This window comes from Trachurus japonicus, chromosome 1 (assembly GCF_045865225.1).
Source record: "Trachurus japonicus isolate A0001 chromosome 1, Traja_1.0".
In the NCBI taxonomy this organism is placed as follows: domain Eukaryota; kingdom Metazoa; phylum Chordata; class Actinopteri; order Carangiformes; family Carangidae; genus Trachurus; species Trachurus japonicus.
Window position 1 is genome coordinate 29,396,511 of NC_140907.1, and position 27,414 is coordinate 29,423,924.

General features: G+C 41.6%; 1 protein-coding gene across 2 annotated transcripts in view; it reads right to left on the reverse strand.

The window, feature by feature from the left end:
* Window positions 1-27,414, reverse strand: part of LOC146992183 (uncharacterized) — a 48,614-nt gene that overhangs the window by 10,631 nt on the left and 10,569 nt on the right. For both annotated transcript variants that reach the window (XM_085784301.1, XM_085784312.1), the window contains exons 2-52: window positions 25,022-25,189; window positions 24,832-24,923; window positions 23,963-24,084; window positions 23,502-23,664; window positions 22,340-22,462; window positions 21,220-21,339; window positions 20,595-20,723; window positions 20,417-20,464; window positions 18,883-18,924; window positions 18,729-18,791; window positions 18,554-18,628; window positions 17,891-17,974; window positions 17,701-17,757; window positions 16,972-17,025; window positions 16,820-16,873; window positions 16,675-16,728; window positions 16,529-16,582; window positions 16,385-16,438; window positions 16,250-16,294; window positions 15,490-15,543; window positions 14,506-14,550; window positions 14,373-14,426; window positions 13,422-13,466; window positions 13,286-13,339; window positions 13,114-13,158; window positions 12,927-12,980; window positions 12,306-12,350; window positions 11,994-12,155; window positions 11,226-11,279; window positions 11,062-11,115; window positions 10,925-10,969; window positions 9,787-9,840; window positions 9,638-9,682; window positions 9,497-9,550; window positions 8,550-8,603; window positions 8,353-8,406; window positions 8,107-8,214; window positions 7,926-8,015; window positions 7,790-7,843; window positions 7,535-7,642; window positions 7,273-7,380; window positions 7,106-7,159; window positions 6,959-7,012; window positions 4,253-4,360; window positions 4,085-4,138; window positions 2,566-2,619; window positions 2,429-2,482; window positions 2,292-2,345; window positions 2,050-2,157; window positions 1,248-1,301; window positions 101-154 (exon numbers count right to left, since the gene is read on the reverse strand). In XM_085784301.1, coding sequence (XP_085640427.1) covers window positions 101-154; window positions 1,248-1,301; window positions 2,050-2,157; window positions 2,292-2,345; window positions 2,429-2,482; window positions 2,566-2,619; window positions 4,085-4,138; window positions 4,253-4,360; window positions 6,959-7,012; window positions 7,106-7,159; window positions 7,273-7,380; window positions 7,535-7,642; window positions 7,790-7,843; window positions 7,926-8,015; window positions 8,107-8,214; window positions 8,353-8,406; window positions 8,550-8,603; window positions 9,497-9,550; window positions 9,638-9,682; window positions 9,787-9,840; window positions 10,925-10,969; window positions 11,062-11,115; window positions 11,226-11,279; window positions 11,994-12,155; window positions 12,306-12,350; window positions 12,927-12,980; window positions 13,114-13,158; window positions 13,286-13,339; window positions 13,422-13,466; window positions 14,373-14,426; window positions 14,506-14,550; window positions 15,490-15,543; window positions 16,250-16,294; window positions 16,385-16,438; window positions 16,529-16,582; window positions 16,675-16,728; window positions 16,820-16,873; window positions 16,972-17,025; window positions 17,701-17,757; window positions 17,891-17,974; window positions 18,554-18,628; window positions 18,729-18,791; window positions 18,883-18,924; window positions 20,417-20,464; window positions 20,595-20,723; window positions 21,220-21,339; window positions 22,340-22,462; window positions 23,502-23,664; window positions 23,963-24,084; window positions 24,832-24,923; window positions 25,022-25,189 — 3,689 coding nt within the window. The remainder of the gene's footprint in view (window positions 1-100; window positions 155-1,247; window positions 1,302-2,049; window positions 2,158-2,291; window positions 2,346-2,428; window positions 2,483-2,565; window positions 2,620-4,084; window positions 4,139-4,252; window positions 4,361-6,958; window positions 7,013-7,105; window positions 7,160-7,272; window positions 7,381-7,534; window positions 7,643-7,789; window positions 7,844-7,925; window positions 8,016-8,106; window positions 8,215-8,352; window positions 8,407-8,549; window positions 8,604-9,496; window positions 9,551-9,637; window positions 9,683-9,786; window positions 9,841-10,924; window positions 10,970-11,061; window positions 11,116-11,225; window positions 11,280-11,993; window positions 12,156-12,305; window positions 12,351-12,926; window positions 12,981-13,113; window positions 13,159-13,285; window positions 13,340-13,421; window positions 13,467-14,372; window positions 14,427-14,505; window positions 14,551-15,489; window positions 15,544-16,249; window positions 16,295-16,384; window positions 16,439-16,528; window positions 16,583-16,674; window positions 16,729-16,819; window positions 16,874-16,971; window positions 17,026-17,700; window positions 17,758-17,890; window positions 17,975-18,553; window positions 18,629-18,728; window positions 18,792-18,882; window positions 18,925-20,416; window positions 20,465-20,594; window positions 20,724-21,219; window positions 21,340-22,339; window positions 22,463-23,501; window positions 23,665-23,962; window positions 24,085-24,831; window positions 24,924-25,021; window positions 25,190-27,414) is intronic.

A 27,414-nucleotide genomic window follows, 5' to 3' on the forward strand; every position in this document is an offset into this window, starting at 1 on the left:
TAAGGAAGTAGGTTACATCATATATTTGATATAAATAAGGAATAATCAATTAGTAATTGGAAATATTTAGAGTGTATGATGTTAGAGGAGAGGATCTCACAGCATTTCCAGGATCTCCTGTGTCTCCTTTAGTCCCGGCCAAACCATCCACACCCTGAGGAGAGACAAAAAAAAAAGGTGGGCAGAGGAAAACTACACACATTTTTCATTTTTTTCAATTAACCTTTATTTTAAAAGGGAGGTCCATTGAGAGCAAGCTCTCTTTTTCAAGGACGTTCCTGCAGATCACAATACGTCAATGCAATACATGAGTACAGGAATATAAAGTGCAAAATATAATAGAGAACCAGACGAAGAATAACAAGAACAAGGCTGAATATTCGGGACCGCAACATTAAGCAGAGCTTTGAAAGCCTCTATTTAAATGAGTTTGTTAAGTTTCACTGAGTCCTGTGGTTTATTCCAGCGGTGTGGTGCATAGAAGGTGAATATTCAGACTGATATGGGACTGTAAGCGTGTATGGAGACCAGTAAAGCTGAGATTTAAAAGCGAGGTTGAATACGATGGAAGCTTCCCAAGTAGGGCCGTATGGATAAATAAAAAACACATCCTCGAACAGAAAATACAGTTAAGGGAGTTTTAAAGGTAAAATGAGTAGAGATGGAGATTTTCTTGATTGACCTGTGTAGAAAACAACAGCAACCAGGCCATTATGTAGCATCATGTAAGTTGAGATGTACAGCTCCATGACAAGATACTCACAAAACATCTCATCTCATTTTTTAAAGGTTAATTCAAAATATGACAAACTAAAACAAAATCAGGAGACGTTGTAACTAAAAACTTCCAAATACTGACTCATTATCTGTTCAAGTGCAAGTTAAAACGAAAAATTGAATTTCTACTTCACCCAAACTTTGCACAAGACTTTGCCTTCTCTCCAAACTAAGTTGAATATACAGTATAGAAGTTCTATGTGCACATCTTTGATATACATTCATTTTGAAGTCTGGCTTTTTGCTCATTTTCTCAAACCAGGGTTTCCTATAAATCCTTATGGATTTTATATTACACACCAAGTATGACATTCCTGAGATGAAGGGAAATCCCAGTTAAGGATCTTTTTGATCAGCCTTTGCTCTGGCAATTGGACACGGCAGTTCAATAACTACCAAAAGACTTTTAATTAGAAGACAAGGATTAGGAAGGGGAAAAAGGAGGATGAATAAAAAGAGAGGGCACTCACATTGGGTCCGGCTTCTCCCTGCTGTCCAAGGTCCCCAGTGAGGCCTGGGGGACCCTGAGGGAGCAAAAAGACTGGAGTTACTAATAGTGTGCGACAGAACAGGCTATAAAAGTAGTGAATCATGTACCACTCTACAAAGGCAGAGAAAACGAACTGCAGAAGAAGTAGAGCAGGAACAAACAGACATAAAGTTTGTTTCTTCATTTATTTTGTGCCTTTTTTGAGGCTGACTATTTTCTAAATTGGATAATCTTCATTGAAGAAAAAAAGATGAAGAGGAAATCTGCTCAGAAAATATGTTCTTTCACCTCTCATGTCCATTTTACTACTTTATTTGAGAGTTTTTTTTCTATTTTGATTATTTTCTGCTTACAGTGATTCAGCATTTCTCTATTTACTAAGTGTCTGTCTGATTGTCCACTATTAACATTTATTGTGTAGTCAAATCAATATAAAAAGTTATATACAATTGAAATGGTAGCACTTAAGACCAGACATCAGTTCAGCAAAATAGATATTTTTCATTCATGCTAGTAAAGAGCTTAGTGGGAAAAACCACTAGTACATTTAGATTTAAAGAAGCTGTAGCCGCCATGAAACCCACTATCCTCCACTTGTTACAGCTCTGTTGCTTTGTCTTTATCTGACTGCAGTGCAGCTGGGTGTTCACTCGGAGGCATTTGAGTTATTCTACCATAGACTGTACAAAAGTTAAGTGCTTTGTGTTGCATTGTATTGCATCGTCGATAACAGCATGGTAATGAAGACTGTTATTGCTTTTGATATCGTGTGTGTTTCTCACAGCGTTGCCCTTGGCTCCGTCCTCTCCTGGGGTCCCTCTCGCTCCCGGAGGACCAGCTGCCCCCGGAGCTCCCGTATCTCCCTTCTCCCCCTGCTCTCCTTTTAGTCCCTGAGGTAATAACGGAGCAGCAGTGTGAGTCATAACGAAGCCATGGGTAGACAATGATAGAACTGGTGATTGAGGGTAGAACAGTTAAAAGGGCTCTTTGATTTAAAAAGAAAAAAGAAATCAAACAAACTCACAGCTCTTCCGGCCAAACCAACCGGCCCAGGGTCACCTGCCTCACCGTCCTCCCCCTAATATAGAAATAAATGGAGTTTATTTAATGCAGAAAGATGAATTATTTGAACATTGTAATGTGCAGTCTTTATTTTTTTACCTTCTCTCCAACAACACCTGGCTGTCCGATCATTCCTATTCGCCCACTCGGACCCTGCACAGCAAACACATCATAATGTTTCTCCAAAAGTCAAAACAAGTGCTTTTACTGAGTGAGGATGCATCTGTCAGACTTACCTGTCCCCCAACAGGTCCTTGAGGTCCAGAGGGCCCTAGTTGTCCAGGTGGACCCTAAAAACAGGTATGTGAAGGAGGGAGAGAAATAACAGTGAGTCATTGCAGGCAGAGTGAGACACCTGCTGCTGCACAGAGGCAGTTTTAGTGCTTTGGCAGGTGTTCACACGTCTGTCTGTGTGAGGACAGCAACACAACTGAGCAAGAAGCAGCCGTGAAACTTTACAGGCGTTCAAAGACGGTGAGCACTCGGTCCATCAACATGTTGACGAGTGATTCTCTAACTAATGTGTCTGTGTGCAAATGAAGGAAAATAAAAATAATAAATAATAAACAGCGGCATCATGCAAAAGTTTGGGCACCCAATGTCAAAATTTCTGTTAATGTGAACAGTTCAGCAAGTGGAAGATGAAATGATCTCCAAAAGGCATAAAGTTAAACATGAAACACTCTTTTGCAATATTTTAAGCAATATCAGTGTATTATTAGCTTTATGTTTATCGCAGCCTTAAGTCTGACCAGGTTAAGGCTGCGATAAACATAAAGCTGACCCACTGATGACGAGTGTTAATGATGAGTGTTAATCTGTGTGAAAGTTGTACTGTGCTGTTTTTATCTGTGTTGTTGTTGTTTTTTTAGATGAAATGTCAAGTGATCTGCTGCAACTCAATTTCCCTACGGGGACAAATAAATTACTACTACTACTACTACTACTATTTTTGTTTTCGACAGTTTTAGAGTGAAAAATGGAAACAAAGCAGCAGCCTGCAAAAATAATGGGAAACCCAGGAGACTTGAGCTCTCAGATAACTTTGACCAAGGTTTCAGACAAGATATTTACTATTTAGACCAGGGGGGTCAAACTCATTTTAGTTCAGGGGCCACAAAGAGCACAATTGGATCTCAAGTGGGCCGGACCATTAAAATAATAGCATGATAAGCTATAAATAAAAAGAAGAACTTTTCCCTTTGTATTATAAGATGTTTACAGTTAATGAACTATTCTTTTACAAAACATAATTATGAACAATCTGAAATTTCTTGATAAAAATACATGTGCAACTTCAACAATATTATGCCTCTTTTGCCTTCTATGTAATTTTCACACTTGGCAAATTCATTCTGAGGGCCAGATTGGACCCCCTGCCGGGCCAGTTTTGGCCCGCGGGCCGCATGTTTGACACCCCTGATTTAGACGCTGTGGTAGTTTCCAAAGGGGGAGGCTACTAGGTAGGTACTAACTATGCAGGGTGCTCAAACCTTTGTTTCAGGCCCTTTTCCTTTTCTGTCATTTTCAAAATGTAAAAAATGAAAATAAAAAAATATATATATTGTTTGAAATATAAAGGGAATCTGTCATCTGTAACTGTATGCCTTTTGGAGATCATTTCATCTTCCACTTGCTTAACTGTTCACAGAAATGTTGACCAGGGGTGCCCAAACTTTTGTATGGCATTGTATATAGTATATTGTATATATATAAAAGGTAGATTTTTACATTTACAGTTTTCTACAAACTCACCATTAGTCCCACGTGTCCACTCTCACCCTTCTCTCCTGGCAGTCCTGGCATACCCTTGGAAAACACACACAGGATTAAAGGATTAGTGTGGCGCTCCAAGGTCACTCCATCGTTTTCAGAGAGACATCACTTCAATGCTCCGCGGCCCGACTTGTGAACAAATCTCACCTGTAATCCTATTGGTCCTCTAGAGCCCTTAAAGCCGCGGAGTCCCTCGTCTCCTTTGGGACCGTACATGCCCTGCTGGCCCCGGGGACCTGGCTCTCCATCCGCACCCTACGACACAGCGGAGGAGAAGGATAAAGACAATGTTTTTTTTTTTGTAGCTTTGACGTGGTTAAAGGTTAAATGAAGCAGTGGTCAAAGACATAAGAGATGTGGAGACATAAAGCAAAAATAATTGGTTTGATCATGAATAAACGTAATTCTGTGGTTTATCAGAAAAGCCTTTTGAACTACACTGAAGTCTGGAGTCACAGCTAAAACAACACAATGATCAGACTCACAGCTGTCACCTATAAGTGGACCAGATGTGGGTCCAGAGCTGATCTGTGTCATACATTCTTCCTGTAGGAAATAGCTGCATTGTGGCTGCGCTGCATTTTCAAGAAACTATTTCATCCATGTTTCTCCATCGAGGTCACTCACTGTCGGCTTGAATGTCTCCCACACAATCAATACAACACTTGAGTTTAATGTCTTTGCCTCTGTAGTTGCTCTACTTATAATATTGCTTTTTAACTTTCTTTATGTCCTATCTGATCTTTTAAATGTCATGCAAATGTAACACAATGTTTCCTTAATTGGGGTCAGGGATTAGAGGAACCTGATTTCTTCATGTTTTTGTTGCTTTCATTCGGCTTAAAGTACACGTGTGCAACGCAGACACTTCAGGCAGAGAACTTATTGCTATGACAACAGAGGATGAAAAGAAGCAATAACCGCACATAGTGATACTTTCTTGCATTTAAAACTGTTCCACACAAAATGCGGCTAAAAAACTGTAACAGAACACAAAGCAGCCTCTGGTGGGTTAAATAGGTCAGTTTCTGCCTCTGAACATTTGACATTTTAAATTCAGACTCAAAGGAAGGAGCGAGCCTCTATCACGGAAACTGCAAAAAGTAAGGAAAGGCATTGTTACAGAATTAGGTTCTGAACGCTGAGCAGTAACTACAGTAACCTGGTTAAACCGGGTTACTACGCTGCATGAAACCGTGTCCTCAACTAACCTGTACCTTGGTCTTTCTGAGTGTCCGAAAACAATTCAGTCTTTTAATATATAACATGATAGACTCAATCGGCCCTCATTGGATACGAGAAGACACATGCACTGGTTATAGCTGATATATAAATGCATTTACTTTAATTACCCATCCTGTCTAGTTGCAGTATCTTACACCATACAGTATACATCAAGTTATTATATCAGACTTTCTTCTCAGCTCTATTTTTCTGTTTCGAATGTCAATAAATCATTTGGTAGAAGATATTTTATGTTTAAAGCACCAGTAGACTGGAATAACCTTCCTGCTCATATCAGATCCAGTTCCTTTCTTGCTATCTTCAAGCATGCTCTGTCTTGCTCCTGTTTTCATTGAAGCTGCATGTTCTTTTTATTTGATGAATTGATAGTAATCATTATATACTGTTATCTCAGTCTCAGTGTTGGCCATTGTGGCCTTCTTACAGTTGTATTGTTCCAATGTCGTTATGTAAACTGTGGTTTGTCCTTTTTCTTTTTGTTTATTTGTTTGTTTTATTGTTGCAGACTGTTTTTTTTCTTTCGTTTATTCTTTTTTTTTTTTGTATTGTTGAGAACATGTTTGTACGATGAGTTCATGTTTGTCTATATGTTTGGACCCCCTCGAAAACGAGATGATTCATCTCAATAGGGTTTATCCAAAAAAATAAATTTCAATCACATTTTAACTTTCACTGTCACCGTCTGTGCTGTGGTGTCATTTCAGATATTTAAATGTCCTGGAGGAGATCTGTTTCTGGAGCATTGTTTTTTTTTTTTTACTGTTATTGCTTGAAATCCTCTTCACACCCTGATTGCAACCAATTAATCAAGCGCTTTTTCATAAAAATAAAAAAAAAGTCAGTCACCAGTGGAACGGACAGTCCTGTAAAAGCAGTCATTGTGAACGCCACGAACAAATTCACTGGATGGTGATGCGTCGTAATCGCATGTAAGTCTTCAACAATTTACAATACGGAAAATGTCAGAGCCAGAGCTTATGCTAGCTTTGCTAAATTCAACAAGAAGTTACAGCAACGTTATGGCAGGAAAACGAACAAGCGTTGCGCGTTCCTCTGCTCTGGAGGCTTCGGAGAGAAGTGAATTGTATTTTCAAAATGTATAGCCTGCTTTAACCTTACTCTACCTTTAACTTTTAAGACTTTTCACTTGGATTTGTTTGTTCTCCTTGTCTCTCCTCCAGGTTTTTTGACTTCCCCCCACAGTCCAAAGACATGCAGGTTAGGTTAACTGGTGACCCACAGGTATAGATGGGAGTGTGAATAGTTGTTTATCTCTGACAACAGGTGACACAGCCAGAACAGGGGCTGGTGAACCCTGAACGGTTAAAATCACAGTTTTTAATGTCTGATTTCCTATCTTTTATTTCACTTTGATGTACTGAGGTTGGCTCTTCAGCTCTTACTGTGTTGAGGAGGAAAAGGTAACCACAGAAACTGGAGTGCTCAATAAAACCATCGGCTGAACATAATGACACCTGGACACTGAAGCATCATCATCATCATCATCCGCCTGGGGCTCGCTACACCCCCGGGCTCTATCGAACAATGAGTGGCAGAGCTAATGGACGGATGAGGACACTGAGAAGACAAAGAGAGCAGAAGACTCACGGGGAGTCCAGGCTGACCGATGGGCCCCTGAGTGCCGGTTGGACCTGAAGGACCCTGTGGAGAGAGAGAGAGAGAGAGATTCAGACCAGATAAGAGCTACTCTGATCACTGAGTACAATTCACACTGATGTATTTCTGTAAACTCACTGATTCTCCTTTGTCTCCTTTGCTGCCTTTCTGTCCGGGGCCTCCCTGCTCTCCCTGTGGACACACAAACACACACACACGCAGAGGACACACTCTTAATTATCGAAGCAGAAACGCGCATACTTTCACTTTGCCTATCAGACTCTCAGAGACACACGAAAATGTACCTTATCCCCATCGTCTCCCGGAGGCCCTGCAGGACCCGTGGCTCCGAGCATCCCGACAGGTCCCTGCTCTCCATCCTGACCTGCTGGTCCAATAGGACCTTTCTCTCCCTGAGACACAACACACACACACACACACACACACATTTGATACATGGTATTCTGTGCAAACAATAAACACAAAATGCTCCTAAACAAAACTTTGATGTGGCATTTCTTTTCCAAATGGGTGTGAGGTCTAATAGGAGGATGAATAGTTAATTACAGGTTCCCCCTTCTCTCCCATCGGTCCAGGTCCTCCGATTGCTCCAGCCCGACCAGGCTGTCCTATGGCCCCGGCTGTTCCTGAAGGACCCCGCTCACCTGATGCCCCCTGTGGACAGAGATTATAACATATTAGCCCATGCACCTCCTCATCTTCTCCAAATAAAAGCACTAATACAAGGCAAGATACTGATGCAATTTACATACTATGTTTTCATTTCACAAACAAACAGCAGGTTTTAGAAGAAGTACTCACTATGGCTCCTGTGGCTCCTGTGGGTCCTGATCCTCCTTTCAGACCAGGAGGCCCCTGGAAACATCACTTATATCATTTACAGTCCTAAGAGGTGAAGTTATTCCTTTGTCGTGTGGTCTATGTTTCTGTGTGTTACCATAATTCCTGGAGCTCCTCTGCTTCCCCTGAACCCTTTAAGTCCTGAAGGACCGCTCTTCCCTGACGTCCCGAATAAACCTGGGTCACCCTGCGAACAAAAAAAAACATTGTTGAATCACGACACAAACTACACAAACTCCTGCGTATGCGATGATGATGGTCAGCGTGTGTGGACCCACCTTTCCACCTTCCTTCCCAGCAGCGCCAGGTAAACCGTGCTCCCCAGGTACACCTGGTGCCCCTGGATGACCTCGGTCGCCTGGTGGGCCGGACTCTCCTGATTTACCCTGAAACACACGCGCACACACACACACACACACACACACACACACACAAGAGATTTGGTCAGTGACGCCGATACAGACATGAATGACAAGGTAAGAGAAATATTACATAACAACAGTGATTCACATGGTTGAACTCACCTGAGGCCCCACAACACCTGTGGGTCCGGGAGGCCCCGTCTTCCCTTGGAAACCCTGCAGGCACAGAGATGTCAGAGTCAGAGAAATATATCACTGTGTGTGTGTGTCTGTGTGTGTGTGTCTGTGTGTGTTCGGTGAAGACCATATCTCGAAGAAAAAGTTAAGTAACTGATGATCTCCTGTGTGACCTCACTCACCGGCTCTCCTCTTTGACCTGGGTGACCTGGGAGTCCGTCCTTCCCAGCTGGACCCTATACACACACACACATACATTCATGCACACACACACACACACAGACACACACACATGCACGCCAAAACCAAGGTGAGAAATTAATGATGTTTCAGGACAAAAACCTGGGCCCCTGGGTTCATAATAACATCTGTGAAGTCAATGCTGAGGGAGAAAACACAGTCTGAACTATCAGAGGGACCTTGCTGTATTTCTGCTGCTTGTTTTCTATTCATTGAGCTGTCAAAAGAAACAAGAACTGGCCCCTGCAGGCCACTGTAGATGACTCATAGCATATGACGAGGATTCATATCATGTTTAAACTAAGACAGAAGAATTGAAATATTCTGATGAAAGAATGACCTGCGGCCCAGTCAGATATTAGTATCATGCAGCCAGCGCTGCAACACAACATCATCACCTCCCTCAAAGCCAGAAACAGAAAACAATGACAAATGTTTTATTAACTACCGGTGCCCACTACCCCCCTCCTCGTTTTAGACACTGGCTCCGGGCCATTGTGGGATCATATGAATGATTTTGGGATTGGAGGATGTCAGATACTCGCTTACAAACATCTGTTAGCTAACGTCTTTGGCCTTCACTAAATGTGTCTTTGTTAGATGTTAGATTGATTTATGGACATGATGTGTTCCTGTTTGGTCCTACTTTGAATAAAACTAACGATGTAATGATCTTCTTGAATGGGTGTAATGGTGGAGTGAAAACAGTAAAAGTGCACCGGATGCTTGGACCAAGATTTAACAACGTAGGCGACTGAATGTTTGTTCACACAAATACATTTACATGTTAAGAAAATATCATTAGGAACTGGTATTATTGATGTGATCAGTTCTGAACGATTCTCTTCCCTATAAGTTCATCTGTGATGTTTATGTTTATGCCACTCACGGATGATCCTTTAGGTCCTGGCTCTCCGTTCCTCCCTTGTGGCCCTTGAGGTCCCTAATAAAAGCACAATGTGGCCAATTTAATGGACAATCACTCAGTCAATCAATCAATTACTGTAATTATTGACATTGTTTTTCTTACCCTCTCTCCAGGAGATCCTGGGGGTCCATCATGTCCGGAGGTGCCCTAAGGAAACATAAGCAGAACGAAGATAATAGAGTAAGTGTTGTCCCTCAGTAAAGGCTGATGGGATGGGGTGTTTCTATTGGCTACAGGAAGAGTCATGTGACCTTTTCTCCTGATTTTCCTGTTGGCCCTCTTGCTCCTCTGGAACCACGTGCACCCTGCAGAGGAAGAAAAAACATGAATCAGAGATGTTGATTCAAACCAATCCAAACCCAGTTCAGGAAGTATTGAGCCCCTTATAAAGTCAATGTTCAGACACTGGTTTGAGTTACTGGTTTAATAAACACAGAGGCATTAAGGCAGTTTTTCAACCTTTGGGTCGAGAGTCGGGACCCCACATGGGGTCGCCTGAAATGTCTAGTTATTGATAAAAAAAGTTACTGATAAAAGTATTTTTCTAACTAATTATTATTCTTTTTAAAATTCTGATTAATAACACCACACACAATCTTAAACAACAATATTCTATACTTTCACTTTCTCGAATATAAATCAAGTTGCAGCAAAAATTGCATAAATGCAGCATATAAAAATATCTGAGCTGGCGCATCTTGATGGGTTACGAGCCAAAAAAGGTTGGGAACCACTGCATTTAGGTGTGATTGTGTGAACTGGTAAATCAGAGGGAAACTGTAAAAACACAGGAGGATCTATCCAATAGTTTGAGATATTTAATGTTATTCAAAAATAACAATATCCATCATACCAACGTCCCTAGAGAGACGGCTCTGGCATGGCTTAAATACACACGGCCATTAAAATGTTCACATTTGTGGGTGTTTTATTGAAGCAGAAGTGCATCGAGGCCACTCTGTAATCTGCATGAATGTTCATATCTGATCTAAACAGGGTTGTAATGCCTCCTGCTGAACACATTTAACTTAGATAAAAGGCAATTAGCATTCAACAACGACATGTCCCATAAGTCTTTGTTACATTGTCAAATCTTCATTGAAGCCGTAGCCGAATGCTAATGAGGTAATCCTTTTATCTTTGTTGAAATGAAAAATGTGTTGTTTTTTACTCACCAGTGCAGTATAAAAGCACTGTAGCTGACAACATGGAGGAAACATGTTTCAGCTTTTAATAAACACTAAAAAAGACCTTGAGTAAGAAGCTCCTTGAGTTACAACAGCTAATGGAAGAGAGGAAAGGTAAAAACAAAAAAGGGGTGGGGGGGGGGCAAGGACAACCTGATCATTACCTATTGAACTGGGAAATGTTTAGAGACACAGCACTCACGTTTGGACCCCTCTGTCCTGCAGTTCCTGGTTGTCCGGTGGGACCCTGGTGGGTAAAAGCACAAAAGAACAGGACATTAGTGGACAAAGCACTTATTTCCTCACAGGTCATCATCAGTGATTTTTAAACCCACTCACTTTTTTCCCTTTTTCTCCTGCATCTCCCAGTGCACCGGGGAAACCATCCGAACCCTGAGGAGGAGGAGGAGGAGGAGGAGGAGGAATTATTCACTTTGTATGAAGGATACAAACTAAATATGTAACATTCATTCGATCAAGTGTTGATCATCATATTTATTTACCTTAGGCCCCTGTCGTCCTGGATAACCTGGCAGCCCAGGAACTCCCAGTTTACCCTAAACAAGTGACATGGAAACAAATAATCAGAATAAAATAGGAATAAAATCTGAATAAAACTGCGTCATGTAAACATATTGATTGGAAAATTTTAATCCGAACGAGTTCATTCAGAAAGAAATTTATTTCTGATCAAAATGGGTGGTTTAACCCGGTTGATGGTTTTTTTTTCAATTAACCGTTAACTGTTAAGTGAGGGTCCTGCTGTAGCCGACCCTCTCGCATAGATTGCAGGAGAAGTATAAACTGTTGTGATTGCAGCTTAATTAAATAGAAAACCTGAAACAAAAGTGACATTTGCAGCACATACAGTAATATAGATCCATTGGATCATATCGTGTGGATTTGATCAGAGGAAGCAACAGGCACATAGAGGGAGAAGGTGAGCACGGGGAGAGGTGGGGCAGGCGTTTGATTACGGAAGGAAAAGCTTCTTCTTGGACTGTTTTCAACAAATGTGACCGGCAAAACTTCACTGCGCATGTCACAGTGAATTTATTCTGATTAACTGCTTGATGCATGTACACACGTGTTTTAATTGGATCAATTTATTTTGCGTCCATGTAAACAAACTTGGAATTTCCGATCAGAATGATTATAATCAGATTGTAGAAAAAATGCACATGTAAACGTGACAGTGTGCCTTCTCCTGTGGAAGTTTTTCAATTATCCATCATAACTATCATTTTACCTGCTAACATACAGCTTCTTACCTTTTCTCCAGCGGTACCAGAGCCGCCAGCTTCTCCTTGAGGACCCATCAGGCCTTTGGGCCCCTCAGGCCCATCTTCTCCACGGGAACCTGCAGGTCCGTTGTCTCCGTTGTCTCCCTTTCCTCCCATTTCTCCTTTGGCCCCTGGGAAACCGTCTTCCCCCTGCAGAGAGAACAAAGCGGAGGAAAACCGAGTTTAACAGGGCAACATAAAAAACACAGATGGGAGTAAGAAAAGCGTTGCATGACACTGTAGTTAAACAGACAACAAAACATCCTGAAGGTTGCACAGACTGTTCCCCGTCTCTCTCACCTTCTCGCCTTTGCTTCCCTTTAATCCTCTGATTCCATCTGCTCCCTGACAAACAGGAAGAGATACAACAACAACGGATTCAACAGGAAAATAAAATACAAAACTGGATTCAACAAGAAAATAGAAGACACGTGATGGTTGCATGTATATAAATCTGCTGGCATGCTGATAGATACCTTCATATCAGTTCATCTCTATCAACGATAAGCAGCTAATTGAAATTTAAACACTTGGGTGAGGACGCCATGTTTATGACCTTGATATTATCTCCCTCTCCTGTCAGATTATGTAAAGTCTGGGATGCACTGTGTGTGTACTCACAGCTTCTCCCCTCATGGTTTCAAATCAGGTTCATTTATACATTTCAGCGAACATTTCCATACTCATATAATAGTATGTTTCTTGAACATGGATTTCCTGGTGCTCAAGGATACATTTCAGAAATATAGCTGATGAAAAACAACACATCCTATTGGATATCATACTATATTGCTGTAATTTCGCTGTACTTCTGTATAGTGACAATAAAGGCTGATTCTGATATCCTGAAACATATACACATATTAACGTGGTAACCGAGTGTTCAGTGTCAAACCAGATCCTGTGATTTGTATTTTCTACCTTCACTCCTCGTTGTCCTGGGTATCCAACAGGCCCCTGTACTCCTGGAGGACCCTACAAATGAAAAACACTTCCACATTAAGATGGATGGCACCTTCTCTGTAACTGTAGCTACAGCAGCAGCAGCAACTCATACAAATCCACACACTGTACACACAGATTCATGAATGTTGTACGGCAAACTTACCGGCAGCCCTTTTTCACCTGGAGTACCCTCCCTCCCAGGATGACCCTGTTTACGAGGGGGGGCATTACTGCAGTTAGGCATGTAGTTGTAATTTTAAGCCGAGGATTAGGTGCTACTAGGGAATGTATTATGTCAATAAGAGTCCTCTGAGAGATGGAAGTGAAATACTCACTGAAGGCCCATCGTTTCCAGGTAAGCCCTGCATCCCTTTCTTCCCTTGAGGCCCCTAAACCAGACGGAAAAAAGACCAGACAATCGATCATGTGCTCTGCGCCCCAAAGTGTAAAATACAACAGAGAGTGTCTTACCTTCTCTCCTGGCAGCCCCACAAGCCCCTGGGGACCAGGGAAGCCCTGTAGAGGAGGAGCAGCGTCAGTATTTCTGTGTAAATTTCTGTGTGAATTAATGCAGCAGGTTTATTTTGGTGAATACCGTAAATTCTCCAATAGAAGAGCGGGTTTTTATTTGCTTCAACTGACCCGGTTTATATTAGAGACAGGCGTCTATATGGGGCAGGCTTTTATTTACCGGTAAGTTAGAAAGAAGTTAAAGGGCCAGCACTCGCAAAGTGTCCTTTAGGTAGCTTTAATGTAACAGGTGGCGAGGTACAAACGTCTTCGACAGGAGTCCTCTTCAGTGTCATCTTCTTGGTACACTGAAGAGGACTACTGTCGAAACGTTTGTACCTCATCACCTGTTACATTAAAGCCCTTTAACTTCTTTAAAGCCTGTTCGAGCCGTGCAACCATCGTATATTACCTGGGAGAGTGCTTGCTGATCCGCTTCCTTTTTATTTAAGTTAGAGCAACCTGCCTGTGAGAATAGAGGGAAATACGTGGATCCAGAAAACGCGTTCATTTATTAGTTTAATCAGCACCAACTTCCTTGGGTCGAAAACATAGGCTACCTCGGGTCAGCCGGACAACGGGCTTCCTTTTTTTGGCCGCATATTAATGCTCATGAGTCCGACCGCATCGGGTCTAAGCTTCAACACCTGCGGGTCGGACCGGTTGGTCTTAATTTTCAGGCCCGTTGAGAACTACAGCACGAATAAAGCAGCTCAGAAAGTGCTCTAACAGGCGATCGTGGTTCTTTGAGAGGTTTCCTACACTCACAAGAAGCTGCAGAAAATAGAAAAATAGACCCGGCTTCTAATTAAAACCGGCTTTTATTTGCTCAAACCTGTGGGAGACCGGAGTCTATTTGAGACTCTGCTTTTATTTGAGAATTTACGGCATCTGCGCTCGATCTGCTCATACCACGATGCCGGGGTTGCCTTGCTGTCCAGGTGCTCCGATGTCTCCTGGTTGTCCCTGTTGCATAAAGGAAATGATGTCACGGGGGAGTGATTTGTCATCAGGCTCTTCTGTCTGCTACCTTTATTATACTCACTATGTTTCCCTTTGAGCCCTGAACCCCATCAATTCCTCGAATGCCCTGTTAGCAGAGAGAAGAGCACGGTTAATAGAAGGGACTCATTTTTCTTCTGCGTCCTTGAGTGCACTTGTTCGGCCTCCGTATTAAAACACTGAGGAAATGACAGCAGCTTTTTATTACACAATGCCAGGACAGTGTGGGAGGATGTATGGGTTTTAATAGCCGACAGTGAAGCTGCCAGCTTTATAATGCATGTTTTAATTTCCCCATACGAGGCTTCTTTTTCTGGCTGTGTCTTTTTCTGTCACATGAAGAATGTTTTCCTAAAACATTTTTCGCTGTCTGACTTTAAAGAGAAGACATGACTTATATCTTCAGCAGAAATTTCCCCGAGGCTCGTTACGTGAGCCTCCTGGGACTGAATCTAAGTGGAACTAGAAATCATCAGCCGTGAGCTGGCGCTACCACCACTTTACTCCTTCTGGTGTTTGATGTTGAACAAACCAACATCCAGGTATAAATGTGTAATTTAAACAAAGTTTCCTCGACGTGTTATCAGATGCCGACAAGTGCGCGCTTGTGTTGCCGCGGCGCTGCGAACATAAATTATGCAAACTAGAAGGAATCTGCTTCAGGTGTTTGGAAACGTGATGTATTTGCCAGAACGACTGTCATTTTCTCAGTGGAGATAAGAGTTACATAACGTCGTGTTTGACAAATGCAGAACCTCTGTTACATTGTGATTAAGAAATTATCATATGAAATGATCTGATAGAGACACTGTGGTTGGATTTATGTTATTGCAGAGAAGAGCGCTAACTTTCAATGCATGGATAAGCACTTAAGCAAGATAGCAGGATAATTATGTTATGTCTTTTACTGAGGGGAGGGGCAGAGATGAATGTGTGCGGCTGTGAATGTTGTGTGTGTGTGTGTGTGTGTGTGTGTGTGTGTGTGTGTGCAGAAGTTTGTGCAACAAACTGTAACGTTCACACTCACAGGCTGGCCTAGGGGACCAGGACGACCTCTGGGACCGTTCAGACCTCTGGAGCCCTGAAACACAAATCACAGTTACATAAAATGGAATAAACTGAAGTCATGCTTGTGTGTGTTTATGTGAAGATTGAGTCAATTGAGGATCAAATATCTGGTTTCCAGGTGTTTTCATTTGTACAATTTGTAAATGATGAAAATATTTTTACTCAAATTGTTTCTATTTGATTCTTCTCTTATTGTTTCTATTTGCACCGTGTGTTAATGTTTGCCGCTGTAATATTAACTTCCCAGCCTGAGCTCCATTAAACACATCTTAACCTTAAAGGAAGAAGGTTAAGAATAGCAAAGGTAAGAAGATTAGATTATAAATAAAGAAGTGTAGTGCGTAGAGTCCAAGAGTAGAGTTTTGGTATATTTGAAGACAATAAATCTGAACTTATACTTGTTTTTTATCATGAAATAATGACAAAGTGATTTATTGGGAATTTAAAGCACCACTGAAGACTTGATACAATGTTGTTTTTTCATAGTGTTGGAGGATTCACAAGAGGCTGTAGCAGATGCACAGATATCCTGACTATTGAGTCTGTAGTATGAATCACACTGGACCCTACATTTACCATTATGTAACTTAGTATCTTTCATTAAATAAAGATGAGCCCCACAACCCACGACCAAATTAAAATGACAACTCAACTGATCTTCACATATAGTGTAGTGTAGAGCTGATTTGAATATCATTTGAATACAAGTAAACACTCACAGCATCCCCTGGTTGTCCTCTTGGCCCAGCTGGTCCCTCAGAGCCCTGTGAGTGAAGAACTCAGGCGTCAATACCAACAAACACAAACACAGACCTGCATAAACATGAGCACCTGCCATCATCGTGACCTCTGACCTTCTCTCCCGGCTCTCCTGACGGACCAACAGGACCTGGCTTCCCCCGTTCCCCCTGAGAAAATGCACACAGAGATGTTGTTGGCCATTATTTCCATGACTTCTGAGCTGAACAGCACTCACGGCTTCAGCCCCACTGACTCACTTTATGTCCTTTGTTTCCGGGGAGACCGGGCAAGCCATCGAACCCTCGATCCCCCTGAAATTTTGAAAGAACAAACAGATGGGTTCATATTTTTTGAAATAACAGAGCAGTAAGTGAGTGAAAGTATGTCATCAGCCCTTTTTCACCTTTGCTCCAAGCTCTCCTATTGCACCGCGGCCTCCGTCTGTACCGGATCGACCCTACACACACACACACACACACACACACGGTTAGACACGGTAGATTACAAGAAGCTATTTATAAACTAAATGTTGCAGTAAATAGTCTCACCCTTTTCCCCAAACGCCCGTTCTGACCTGGGAGACCTGTCAGACCTGGAGGACCCTGGGGGATAGAAAAATAACAGGTGGTAAGAGAGAAGATAGACCTCAAATCTGTGAGATGCTGTTTGATTGTGTTGCCAGGACGACCAGGTAACTCACCGGTGGCCCCATTTCTCCGCTGCTCCCCTTCAGTCCAGAAGACCCTGGCAAACCCTGGGAAAAACATTCAGTATGTGAATGCAACACTACAACTAATAAAGATAAATAGATAAGATAAGATCAATCCGGATTTGATGCTTTCTGTGTATTCTCTGTATTTTTGGACCCAATGTGTTGATAAGGTAGGTTAAAGTGAAAAAACAATTCAAAAATCAGATCAAAGAGATGAATTTGTGCTGAAAAACGATACCAAGCATGGGCATGTGAAACATTTTTTATGTGGTATGTAAAGACAAAATAAAAAGTATTCAAAAACAAAACAGGCTCAAACCTCTAAGGGTTAACTAGCCACTGCAAAGATGAACATTAAACCAAGAGATATTCTGATTCAGTGGATCAGAGGTGAGTTTTTCTGACACTGCCAGTTCAGTTATATTTCCCAGTTACACTTCTTTGTGTATGTGTGAGTTTTTTTAAGTCTTGTAGCATTTTTTATGAGTGAGTAATTGAGTAAGTGAGTTTTTTTCTAATAATCTCATTAGGTATTAGAGAACCGAGCGCTACATCATTAAATAATGTTTCATCCTGAAGAGAAAAACCCTGAGCAGTCTGTTCTGCAGCAGATTATTCACCCTTCCACTCCACTTTCTTCTGACTCAGGAGAAACACAGAGGAGCAGGTGTCCATGCGCAACGTACTAAAGTGAAAACCTGATGTGGCCTCACTCACCAACGGTCCAGGTCGTCCCCGGAGGCCGAGTGGTCCTGGAGGTCCTTTCATAGCCAGCTACACGTAGGAAGAGGAAACGGAGGAGGAGGAGGAAGGAGTCAGACACCGACACACACACAAACTGCAGTATTTATACATCAGCTCGTTGTTCTATGTGTTGATGAGGATGTAAAAGAGGTGATTTAAAAACCTTGGTCTGCTGCAGGATGGCCTGGGCCTGGGCCTCCTGGGCAGAAACCACAGTACCTGTCTTCGGATCACCACCTGACTGGAACTGCACACACACAATCGCACACACAAACACAAACACACACACACACACAGATATTGTATCAAACTCAATACCCCACCCAGTGGCCGATATGCAGCATTGCTATTTGAACGTTGCATAAGAACATGCAGATGGATGAAATTAAAAGAAAACAGTGGAGAAACAAAACATATGCAGAACATGAGGGTTAACTAAACTAACAGCATTGTTTAAGCTGCAGCCTCAACCCACGCCTAATTATCAGTGAACAGATTGTTGTAAAGTAAACAATTAAATCCTGATGCACTGAGCTGCATTTGATTGACAACCGTGCAGAATACACACTTTGTTAGGTTTCTTGGTAAACTGGGAAGAGCAGCAGGTGATATCAGCAAAGACAAAGTAACGGTTGATTTGTGTGATGCGATGTGAGCCGGCCTGTTTCTCAGTGAGACTATACAAACACTCCCCGTTTGCCCCGAGGCTCTGTTACGGGTTAATAGGGCCAAATAACTTCCACACAGCAGCAACAACACTGCAGTTTGTGCGGCCTGGGGCAACTACAAGAAGAAGGAGAAGAAGAAGTGTCTCTCTTGGTGTTACCGGTATGAGCATGATGTTGCCTGGGGGACCTGGGATCCCATCGGCCCCACTGAGGCCCGGCCGCCCCGGAGGGCCCTGAGAGGACAGAGGAGAGAGGACACGGACAGTTACACAGAGAGACGGCGACAACAACCGGGTGGCGGACTAATTGTAAACAAGGGGGGACGGTCCTCACCAGCTCCCCGGGGTCTCCTCGAGGTCCCACCGGTCCTGTGATTCCTGGAGAACCGGCCTCTCCCTGCAAGCACAGGCAAAAAAAAAAAAAAATATATAGTCAGTTCATGTTCACGTGCAAAACAGGAGGATTCAGGTAAAATGCACTCACTGACCTGAGGTCCTGGGGGTCCGTATGGTCCCGTAATCAGCGTCCCCTGCAGACATTTTGGACATTTTGATCACAGCGTCGATCAAGGTTGTTATAGTTTTAAAATTTTCTTATTTTTTATTTTTATTTGTGGGATTTTTCCCTTTTAGTTGCATCCCCTAAATGTTCCCATCAGTCCTCATCACGTTACATTAAGAAGAGTAGGCAACATAAGCTGATGCTTCAGCCTACACCTTTTCGGTCAAAGTGCATTGTATTGCTTTGTTGTGTGTGTTTTTTGTTTTGTTTTGTATCTATACTTTTATATTTGTCTATTGCACTTGTTTTTACAAGACCAAAATAAACCCACTAAACTAAACATTCACTCTCATCTACCTGTGGGTCGTACTGGAACTTGTCGTCTCATATTGAGCTGTGGCGTTTTCTAAAACTAAAATCTGCAATTCAGTTTAGTTTTAATTAGTTTTGCATTGTTCATTGCAGTTTTTATTTAGTTGTATTATCTATTTCTATTTTTATTTCAGTTTACTAAATTATTTTTTCACTGCTAGTTTCAGTTCTAGTCTTAGTTTAACCCTGTTCCAGAGAAATACTGGACTTTTATTATCAATTTTGTTATTATAGCTTTTAAAAAAGAGGATCTAACATATTAGATGAAGCTAGCAAATAAACGTTTTGGAAGAGGAGACTTTTAATTTGGTTATTGTAGAATTTGGAGCATGTACAGAGGAGGATATTTAACAGTGGAGCAATAAACTAATCTGTAAAAAATTATTGATGCTACAACACAAGTGTTTTTCATTATATGAAATACAATATTGGCATTTTATTGCAGATGAGAATAAAACATTTTTTTAAATTGTCTGGACAAATCCAAGTGCTTAATCACATTAATGCGGAAAAAAAAAATCTGATCCATCATTGCTATAAAACTGTCCTCATCACTGACTTACAGCACAGAGACACGGAGATATTAAAGGAACAGTTACCAGAGTATACGCTATAACAAAATCATTCATTCCGGTAGGTTATTATATCATCCATCTGTATGCGTCAGTGGTGAACAGAATAACTCACCGAGTGTCACGCATTTTTCTAATTGTCTGCTGACATGTAGGATTTATACATCTGCTATGTCTGATATCTGTCATCAGATAATATCTAGCGTTTCACCTGTAAGTTTTTCAACACCTAATGTTAGGAAATACACACTTGTTCTTCTACAAAAACCCACTTCACAATGGAAAAGTCTGCTAAACTTCCCAATGCATGTCTGTCTTCAAACTTTACCTAAACAATTATGGTGATTAACTGTACTCTTTATAATGACTGGCCAGCTCTTTTCTTCTATGTCTTACCTATTCTGTACGTTGCCTGGTTATGTTTTGTTTTTTATGTTAATCTTTGGTGGTGTATGTGTGTTGGTGTCTTTAAAAAACAGTGGAAATGACAATAAATTATGAATCTGAATCTGATTTCCTGGTTTAAAACAGGAAATATCAGCACAACACTTAAAATATGAATATTGTTTTTCTCACCACTCCCAAAATGCCTGGTTCTCCTTTCTCTCCTTTCTCTGGTATATCCTAATGAGAGGACATGGACAGACACAAACCAGGCATTAATTTAGACGAGGAGAAGTCTTCTATTCTCCACACAGGATCCAGTTAATCTAAAGCTGAATAAAGCGTTAGTATATGATGTTTTGGTTGGTACCTGTGTGTTAAGAGAGAACTCCCCTTCCCTCTCAGCCGGTCCGTAACGCCCGTCGTACTCTTCCTCGTACTCATACTCCTTCTCGTGGTAGTAATCTGTGGTGTTGTCGTAGTCTTCATACTCTACAATCTGCTCAAAAGACATCATGATGAGGGACAGGAAAAAAAAAACTTTGGAAATACAAACTCACACAGACATAAAGTTAAAGGTTATAGCTACAACTTTTTCATCAAAACGATACATTTTTCAAAAATATAAAGAACGTCTAGGGTGCAGAATAAAAGTAGTACATTTTCCTGACATTTTTTTATTTTATTTTTATAGCATATAAATAGTTGTTTTATACATTTTGGCGGGTCCAAAGTCTGCGTCAACAGCATTAGTATGTTGATGTCACGTGAGGCGGAGCTCAGGGCCCAGATCGTGATAGCTCTGTGGAGAAATGGCATCGTGCTAATGCTAATGCTAACTAACGGTCAGCCGGTACTGTAACATTTCCGGTGCAGGCGTGATGCTGCGGGTCTGTCGGGTTCGTCTGCAGGTGAGTTAGTGTGAAATGATTCAGATGTGTTTTTTAAATACAGTTAGCGTTAGCTTAGCTTTAGCTGCTAGCCGCTAGCCTCACCTCGTACTCTGTGACATTAGGGCCTGCGGTCACCGTGGAGACGGCCATGTCGTCGTAGAGGTCGCTGTAATCGAACTCCTCGAACTCTTCGACCACGTGTTTCCTCGGTGCTCTCTCCACCTGAAAAACCAAGACAGAACAGAAACACATGAGCCCAGCAACAGATGATGAGGCATCAGACAACATGTGGGGACGTAACGGACGACCGCTGAGAAACCAGAGACACTTTCTTCCAGACTGTCAGGCTGCAGTGATTTAAGAATATCATGAAATATCCAAATGTGAAACGGTTTTCTTCCTGTACAACCACAGCTGAACGTGGCTCAACAATCTTATTCTGGCTTCTTCCAGGGTTTGCACATTTCAGCCTGACAGCTTCATCTGTGCCTCAGTCCTCAATGTTTTCAATTAACTTCTTCAAGCTGATTGTTACAAAAAAAGAAAAAAGAAAAAAAAAAAATCCAGTTTCTGAACACAATAAAGCAGAAATCCTGGAGCGAGCCAGACGATGAATCAAACAGAAGTAGCGGAAGAGGATTTGAAACTTTTCCCAGGAGTGTGGAGCACTGGCACAAAGAGCCTGGCTCAGGGAACTGACAGGATCATGGAGCTATGTGGAGTATTTTACTCTACAAAGCGAGAGGGGATACAGAGAGGGAGTGGGTGAGAGCTCGGTGGTGGTGGGATGCTGCAACTCATTATAAGACATTCATATGTGCGTGCATTTGAGGAAAAAAAGAAGAAGAAAAAAAGACATAATCTGCACATGCAAATATCGCAGACGTTTCTTCAAAGTGCCCAGAAGGCTTCTATATATACGACTGAAAATAATCAAACCATTCATCTTGTTGTCATATCTGCTTCTAAACTGTCCATAAATACCTGTAATAGTTTTCCCCTCACACAAATGAGACCTTCGGGGCTCCTTCACTTTTCAACCCCCCCTCCTCTGTCTGGATTTATTACATTCAGCACCTGAGATGCCTCCCAGTGAGGGTTATGTGAGGAATGGGGATGCGGTTACAACATAACCACATGGCTGATGGGATTTCTGACCATTTTGCTGATTAAAAAAAAGTTTTCAAGTGTGATATATGTTTTTTTTTCAAAGCAGACTCACCTCCTGAGCCTCTGTTAATATACTGTCGTAGGGTAAAGCTGCGTCACAGTCTGGGATGTAGTCCTGACAGTAGGTCTCTGCTGCTCGGGGGTCATCGACGATCAGGAGCTGCTGGATGTCTCCCTGTGTCGCAACGAGACACACAGATGAGACAGAGTCAGAGTTAGTGAAACCTTATGAGCAGCAGGAACGAACATAAAGTGTCACTCAGTGATGGATGTTAATATGTCGTAACTAGGAACGACCTGTCACACATCAACGTGTCTCCTGAGTCTTTATCTTTTTACTATATTTGTTCATTTAATCAGTTCAAAGTGACACAACAGGCTGTTTTAATCCTCAATGTGCAGTTAATCAGCTCCAGACTCTCAGATTCGAGTGGTGCCAGCACATTAAGTCCACACACAGTCGTAAGCTCTTTCTCCCTCTCACTCTGTTTCACAAACACACACACACACACATTCAGAGACATGGAAAGGGAAGCTAAAGCCAAACACGGGCAGGGAGTGGTTCAGTTAAACAGATGGACCACCTGACACTGAAAACACAGGTCAGAGTTCACACTTGAAATCTGTCTAAATTACCTCACACTGCAGAAACACAACTCATAAAGATTTTACACTGCTTCAGTTTTTCCTGCACTTGTTGTCAATAATTTGCACAATTTTGTGATTTTTATGCAGTTAATACGCCTTTTTTCGTGTGGCAAAACTCAAACACTAATAAAAATAACAATAATCAAGTCTAACATTGAAAAAACTTGCACAGCTCTGGCACTGAATGTATTGGAGCAGTGGTGGAAATGCATTACACCCAAACAGCCACTGGATGGCAGTGTAGGGAGAAAAGCTTTGATCCATTCTTCACAAATTGATGGATTAATCAAACAAGCAGCAACAAGTAGAGACACTTCCTCACCACACACAGCAGTAACACACTCTGTGGTCTTATTCTTTGTACTTTTTGCCAAGTTTTTTTTAGTTTAGTTTTTACTAAAGCTAAACTTTTCACTTAACAAAGAAACTGACTTGGAAGTGATTGAGTCTGGCTTTTCCCTTTATTAAGTGTCTACAAACTGCAACAGTTTCAACATCCACATCATATTACATAACGCCCTGAGTCGCACACAGATACAGATAAATGCACTTATTGATGCTCTTACTTCAAACACGTCTTCGTCCAGGAGGCGAGTTCCAAACACGGTGACGCCGTCGGTGCTGATGTGAGGGTCGCGACCTCTGAGAAGGTCCAGGGTGTCCAGCTTGTGACAGTCCAGGTAGAGAGTCACAGACTGGCCGTCGATACTGTAGGCTACTCTGTGCCACCTGGGAGGAAAAGAGAGAGAGAAGGAGGAAAGGATCTTTATTTCTTTATTTTACGACAGTTCTTTTTTGAGAAGGTGTGTTTCTAAGATCCTGTCGCGCCCTCATGGGAAATTTTGCAGCACGTGTTGCATGATCTAAATATCACTTGTCAGTGTCGTATAATAATTCCCTGCATGTTGTTTCTCCTTGTCATTATGGCTCCGGATGCCTTCAAATGATTTCAGTGTCTTTTATGCAAAGGCGAACACAAAAGTGTGTGTATGAAACTGTGTGTGTGTGTGCGTGTGTGGTTACCCACTTGCCATCAGCCAGGTTGATTTTCCTAAAGGTGGGGTAAAGCTCGGGAGGCGGCTGACCCTCGTGGTCCTCATACAGGAAGACGGGAGAACGGCCAATCTCCAGACCGAGCTGCTGCGTGCCCTGAGAGACGTAGAGAGTAGAGGATGGAAGGAAAGACGGATGAGGGGAAGAACAATCACGGAAAAATAAATCAGTAAATTTGGTAACCCTTTAACTTACAGGCCGCTAATTGTGTGATAATGGCAAGAAATAACAATTAATTGCGTCATAATGTCTAGAAATAGCCTAGAAAAACAGGTCAATTTCATAGTAATGTCGAGAAATATTATAGACAAGAAAATAACAATTGATTGCGTAGAAATAGCCCAGAAATATCAGTCAATTACAAGGAGTTGGTGGAGAAAAATTCTGACCTTTCCCAAAAAATTCAAAGCATGAAAAGCATGTGTAATCTTTTGCCTTAATGAAAAACATGACATTACTATGAAATTGACCTTTATTTCTGGTTTTTTTCTTGACATTACTACGCAATAACTTGTTATTTCTTGGCTATTTCTTGACATTATCATGTAATTATCACGTAATTAGCGGCCTGTAAATTAAAGGGTTACCGTACATTTTTATTCAGTGTTATTCTGGCTCTTTACTAGCAGACTTTGCACACAGCTGCCAACTCTCTTTCTTTCCTGGTTTCTCTGTTATGTTATGTGTGTGTTTGTGCTGTTATGCTGTTATGTGTCTGTGCTATGAGCATGGTGTGCGACTGCGAGCCACCAAATGCAATTGGACCTTTAAGGGATTAATAAAGTAGTCTTGAATCTTGAATCTTTATGTTATCTGAGATAGTGTGGTGTGTTTGAGTCGTACCTGTGAGTCATACAGGGAGAGGAGGAAGACCTGTGAGCCTTTCGCAGCTCTGACTGTCGTCATCACAGAGAAGTTCACAGGGAATGAAGAATCTGGTGGGATTATACAAACACAAACACACACACACACACATTAGGACAAATACATCCATTACCCACACTCAGTTTATTCTGACTGCTTTGAAACTTACAAGGGAAGAGTTGCTTGGTGGGCGCGCTCAGCTGGATCTTCTTGTCGATTTTAAAGGAGAGGTCAGTCTCTTCTCTGCCCGTCCTGCTGGTGCACAGCCCGGCCTCCAGCGACACGCCCTCCATGTCCTCCGACAGCTCCAGGACCTTCAGGACGTCCACGGGGTCGGCTGCCAAAAGGTAAACAACGTTACAGCTGAGAGGAGAGGACAGGTGCCGAGTTGGTGAAAAGAAAAAAAAGCAGGGTAAACCTTGAATAAAGATGTTGGCGTTCACTTTGCCAACAACTTCAATGAACGTTTAGAACTGAAACAAAAACATTTTCCTGGCCAGCAGTATCCTACACACGTCTGTCCACAATCACACGTTTGGCGAGCACCTTGTTCTGCTTCCCACAAAAAAGGAAGAGGCAGACGTTCAACATCCTCCATCTGCAGTTATCTGTGCTTGTTCATGAGAACGTGGCGGCTGCTGCTACATCCTCTTTTATTTTCTACAGCTACCGCCGCCACAGAGCTGCCACTTCACAGTCTGACAGACACTTTTAACAATTACTGCCTCTGTGGAGGACTGGAAGCAGCGACAGAAAACAAAAAAAGAAAAAGATGCACTCACTCAACAACACAATCCATCGGCATGCACACTTCAAACTGCATTCAGACAAGAAAGAAGAAACAGTTGAAAAGAAAATGACTCTAAGTGTGTTTTCAGTTGTGGCTTAACGATATTGTTGCACTGTATTTCTTTACTTCATACCACACAGGGAGGATGTCTGCGTGAAGGTTTAGAGAAAGTAAAGAGGCTTAGGATCGGAGTTGTCTGGGTGATGAGAGATGTATAGATACTAATTTCACTGAAAAGTATAGTATTATTTAAACCATCCATCCCTCTCTGCATTACTTTTGTTTTTACAGTACACTGAAACAGAAGTTTTGCTGTTCTGCATTCCTGCCACACGTCATTGTTATCATTGACAATGTGACGATTATAGATTTTCTTGGTGCGATTATTGTCAGAGCAATAATAACGGCATTACGATTAGTATGCATGAATTAATTTCACAAAACTATGAATGTGTAAAATCAAATATAGTCAAAATATACTCAAATTACTGATTATACACACAAAAAATGTAATATAGGAAGAATTATTAATCCCCCAGGGGAAATGTTTGAAATATTCAAGTCATTATGTGTCATCTATACCGGATGTTTGCATTTATTTTCTTTCTTTCTTTCTTTCTTTCTTTCTTTCTTTCTTTCTTTCTTTCTTTCTTTCTTTCTTTCTTTCTTTCTTTCTTTCTTTCTTTCTTTCTTTCTTTCTTTCTTTCTTTCTTTCTTTCTTTCTATTTATTCCAGCCAAGAAAATTTCACAGTTTGACAATATCATGGCAAATCACAATATTTCTTATTCATTGGTTGGAAAGGAGCAGGGAGAAGATACAATTTCTTTATTATTATTATTATTATTATTATTATTATTATTATTATTATTATTACAAATGACACACTACTAACATTTAAATTCCCACCAATGGTTTGGACATAATCTTTTTTGGCAAGTTATGGTATTTAGGAATCTTACCACAGTTAATGGTGATCGTTCACACACGATCACCACAGGATGAGGGTTAACTGGTGGAAACCATTGTTGTGTGAGTGTGTGTCCTGTTTATAAAACTGCTCTAATCCCTGGTGTTTATATCAACAACAGACCAAACACACGCAAAGATTTTCAGGCTCTTTTACCTTTTTCATGACTCAGAACCTTTTTCATGTGAACCCGTTAAAGGCAGAGACGACAGCTGTTGTTGAGCAAACAGCCTCTGATGAACCGATGAAGCATTTCCCACCCAGCACTAAAAAGGCAGACAGAGTAATTGCTCCGCTCATGAAGATCAAAAGGTGTATTACTTGGCAATGATCTGAATACATAAAGTCACAACAACCCTCTACAGTATAATTGCAGATATATTATAATATATGACCTTTATCAGTAAGATCAAGTGCTCCTTGTCTGTTTGCCTCTCTCTCTCTGCCTCTCTACACACACATACACACACATACACACACACTTTGTTGCAGGAGCTTGTTGTAATCACATGATAACGCCCTTCTTGGCACTGACACAACACACAGTCGGTATCACACAACAAAGACTCGTACAAGAGGCGGCCATAAAGGATACATGTGTTCTGACAATGCCCCAGCCCAATGGCACACACACACACACACACACACACACACACACACACACAAGGAAACACATTGAGAGACATTTGAAACACTCCAGATGCAGATTGTAGTTTGGCAAAGAAATGCTCAACATATGCACCACACACACGACATTCTTTATACACATACACTGCACACACATACACACACATGTCTCTGGC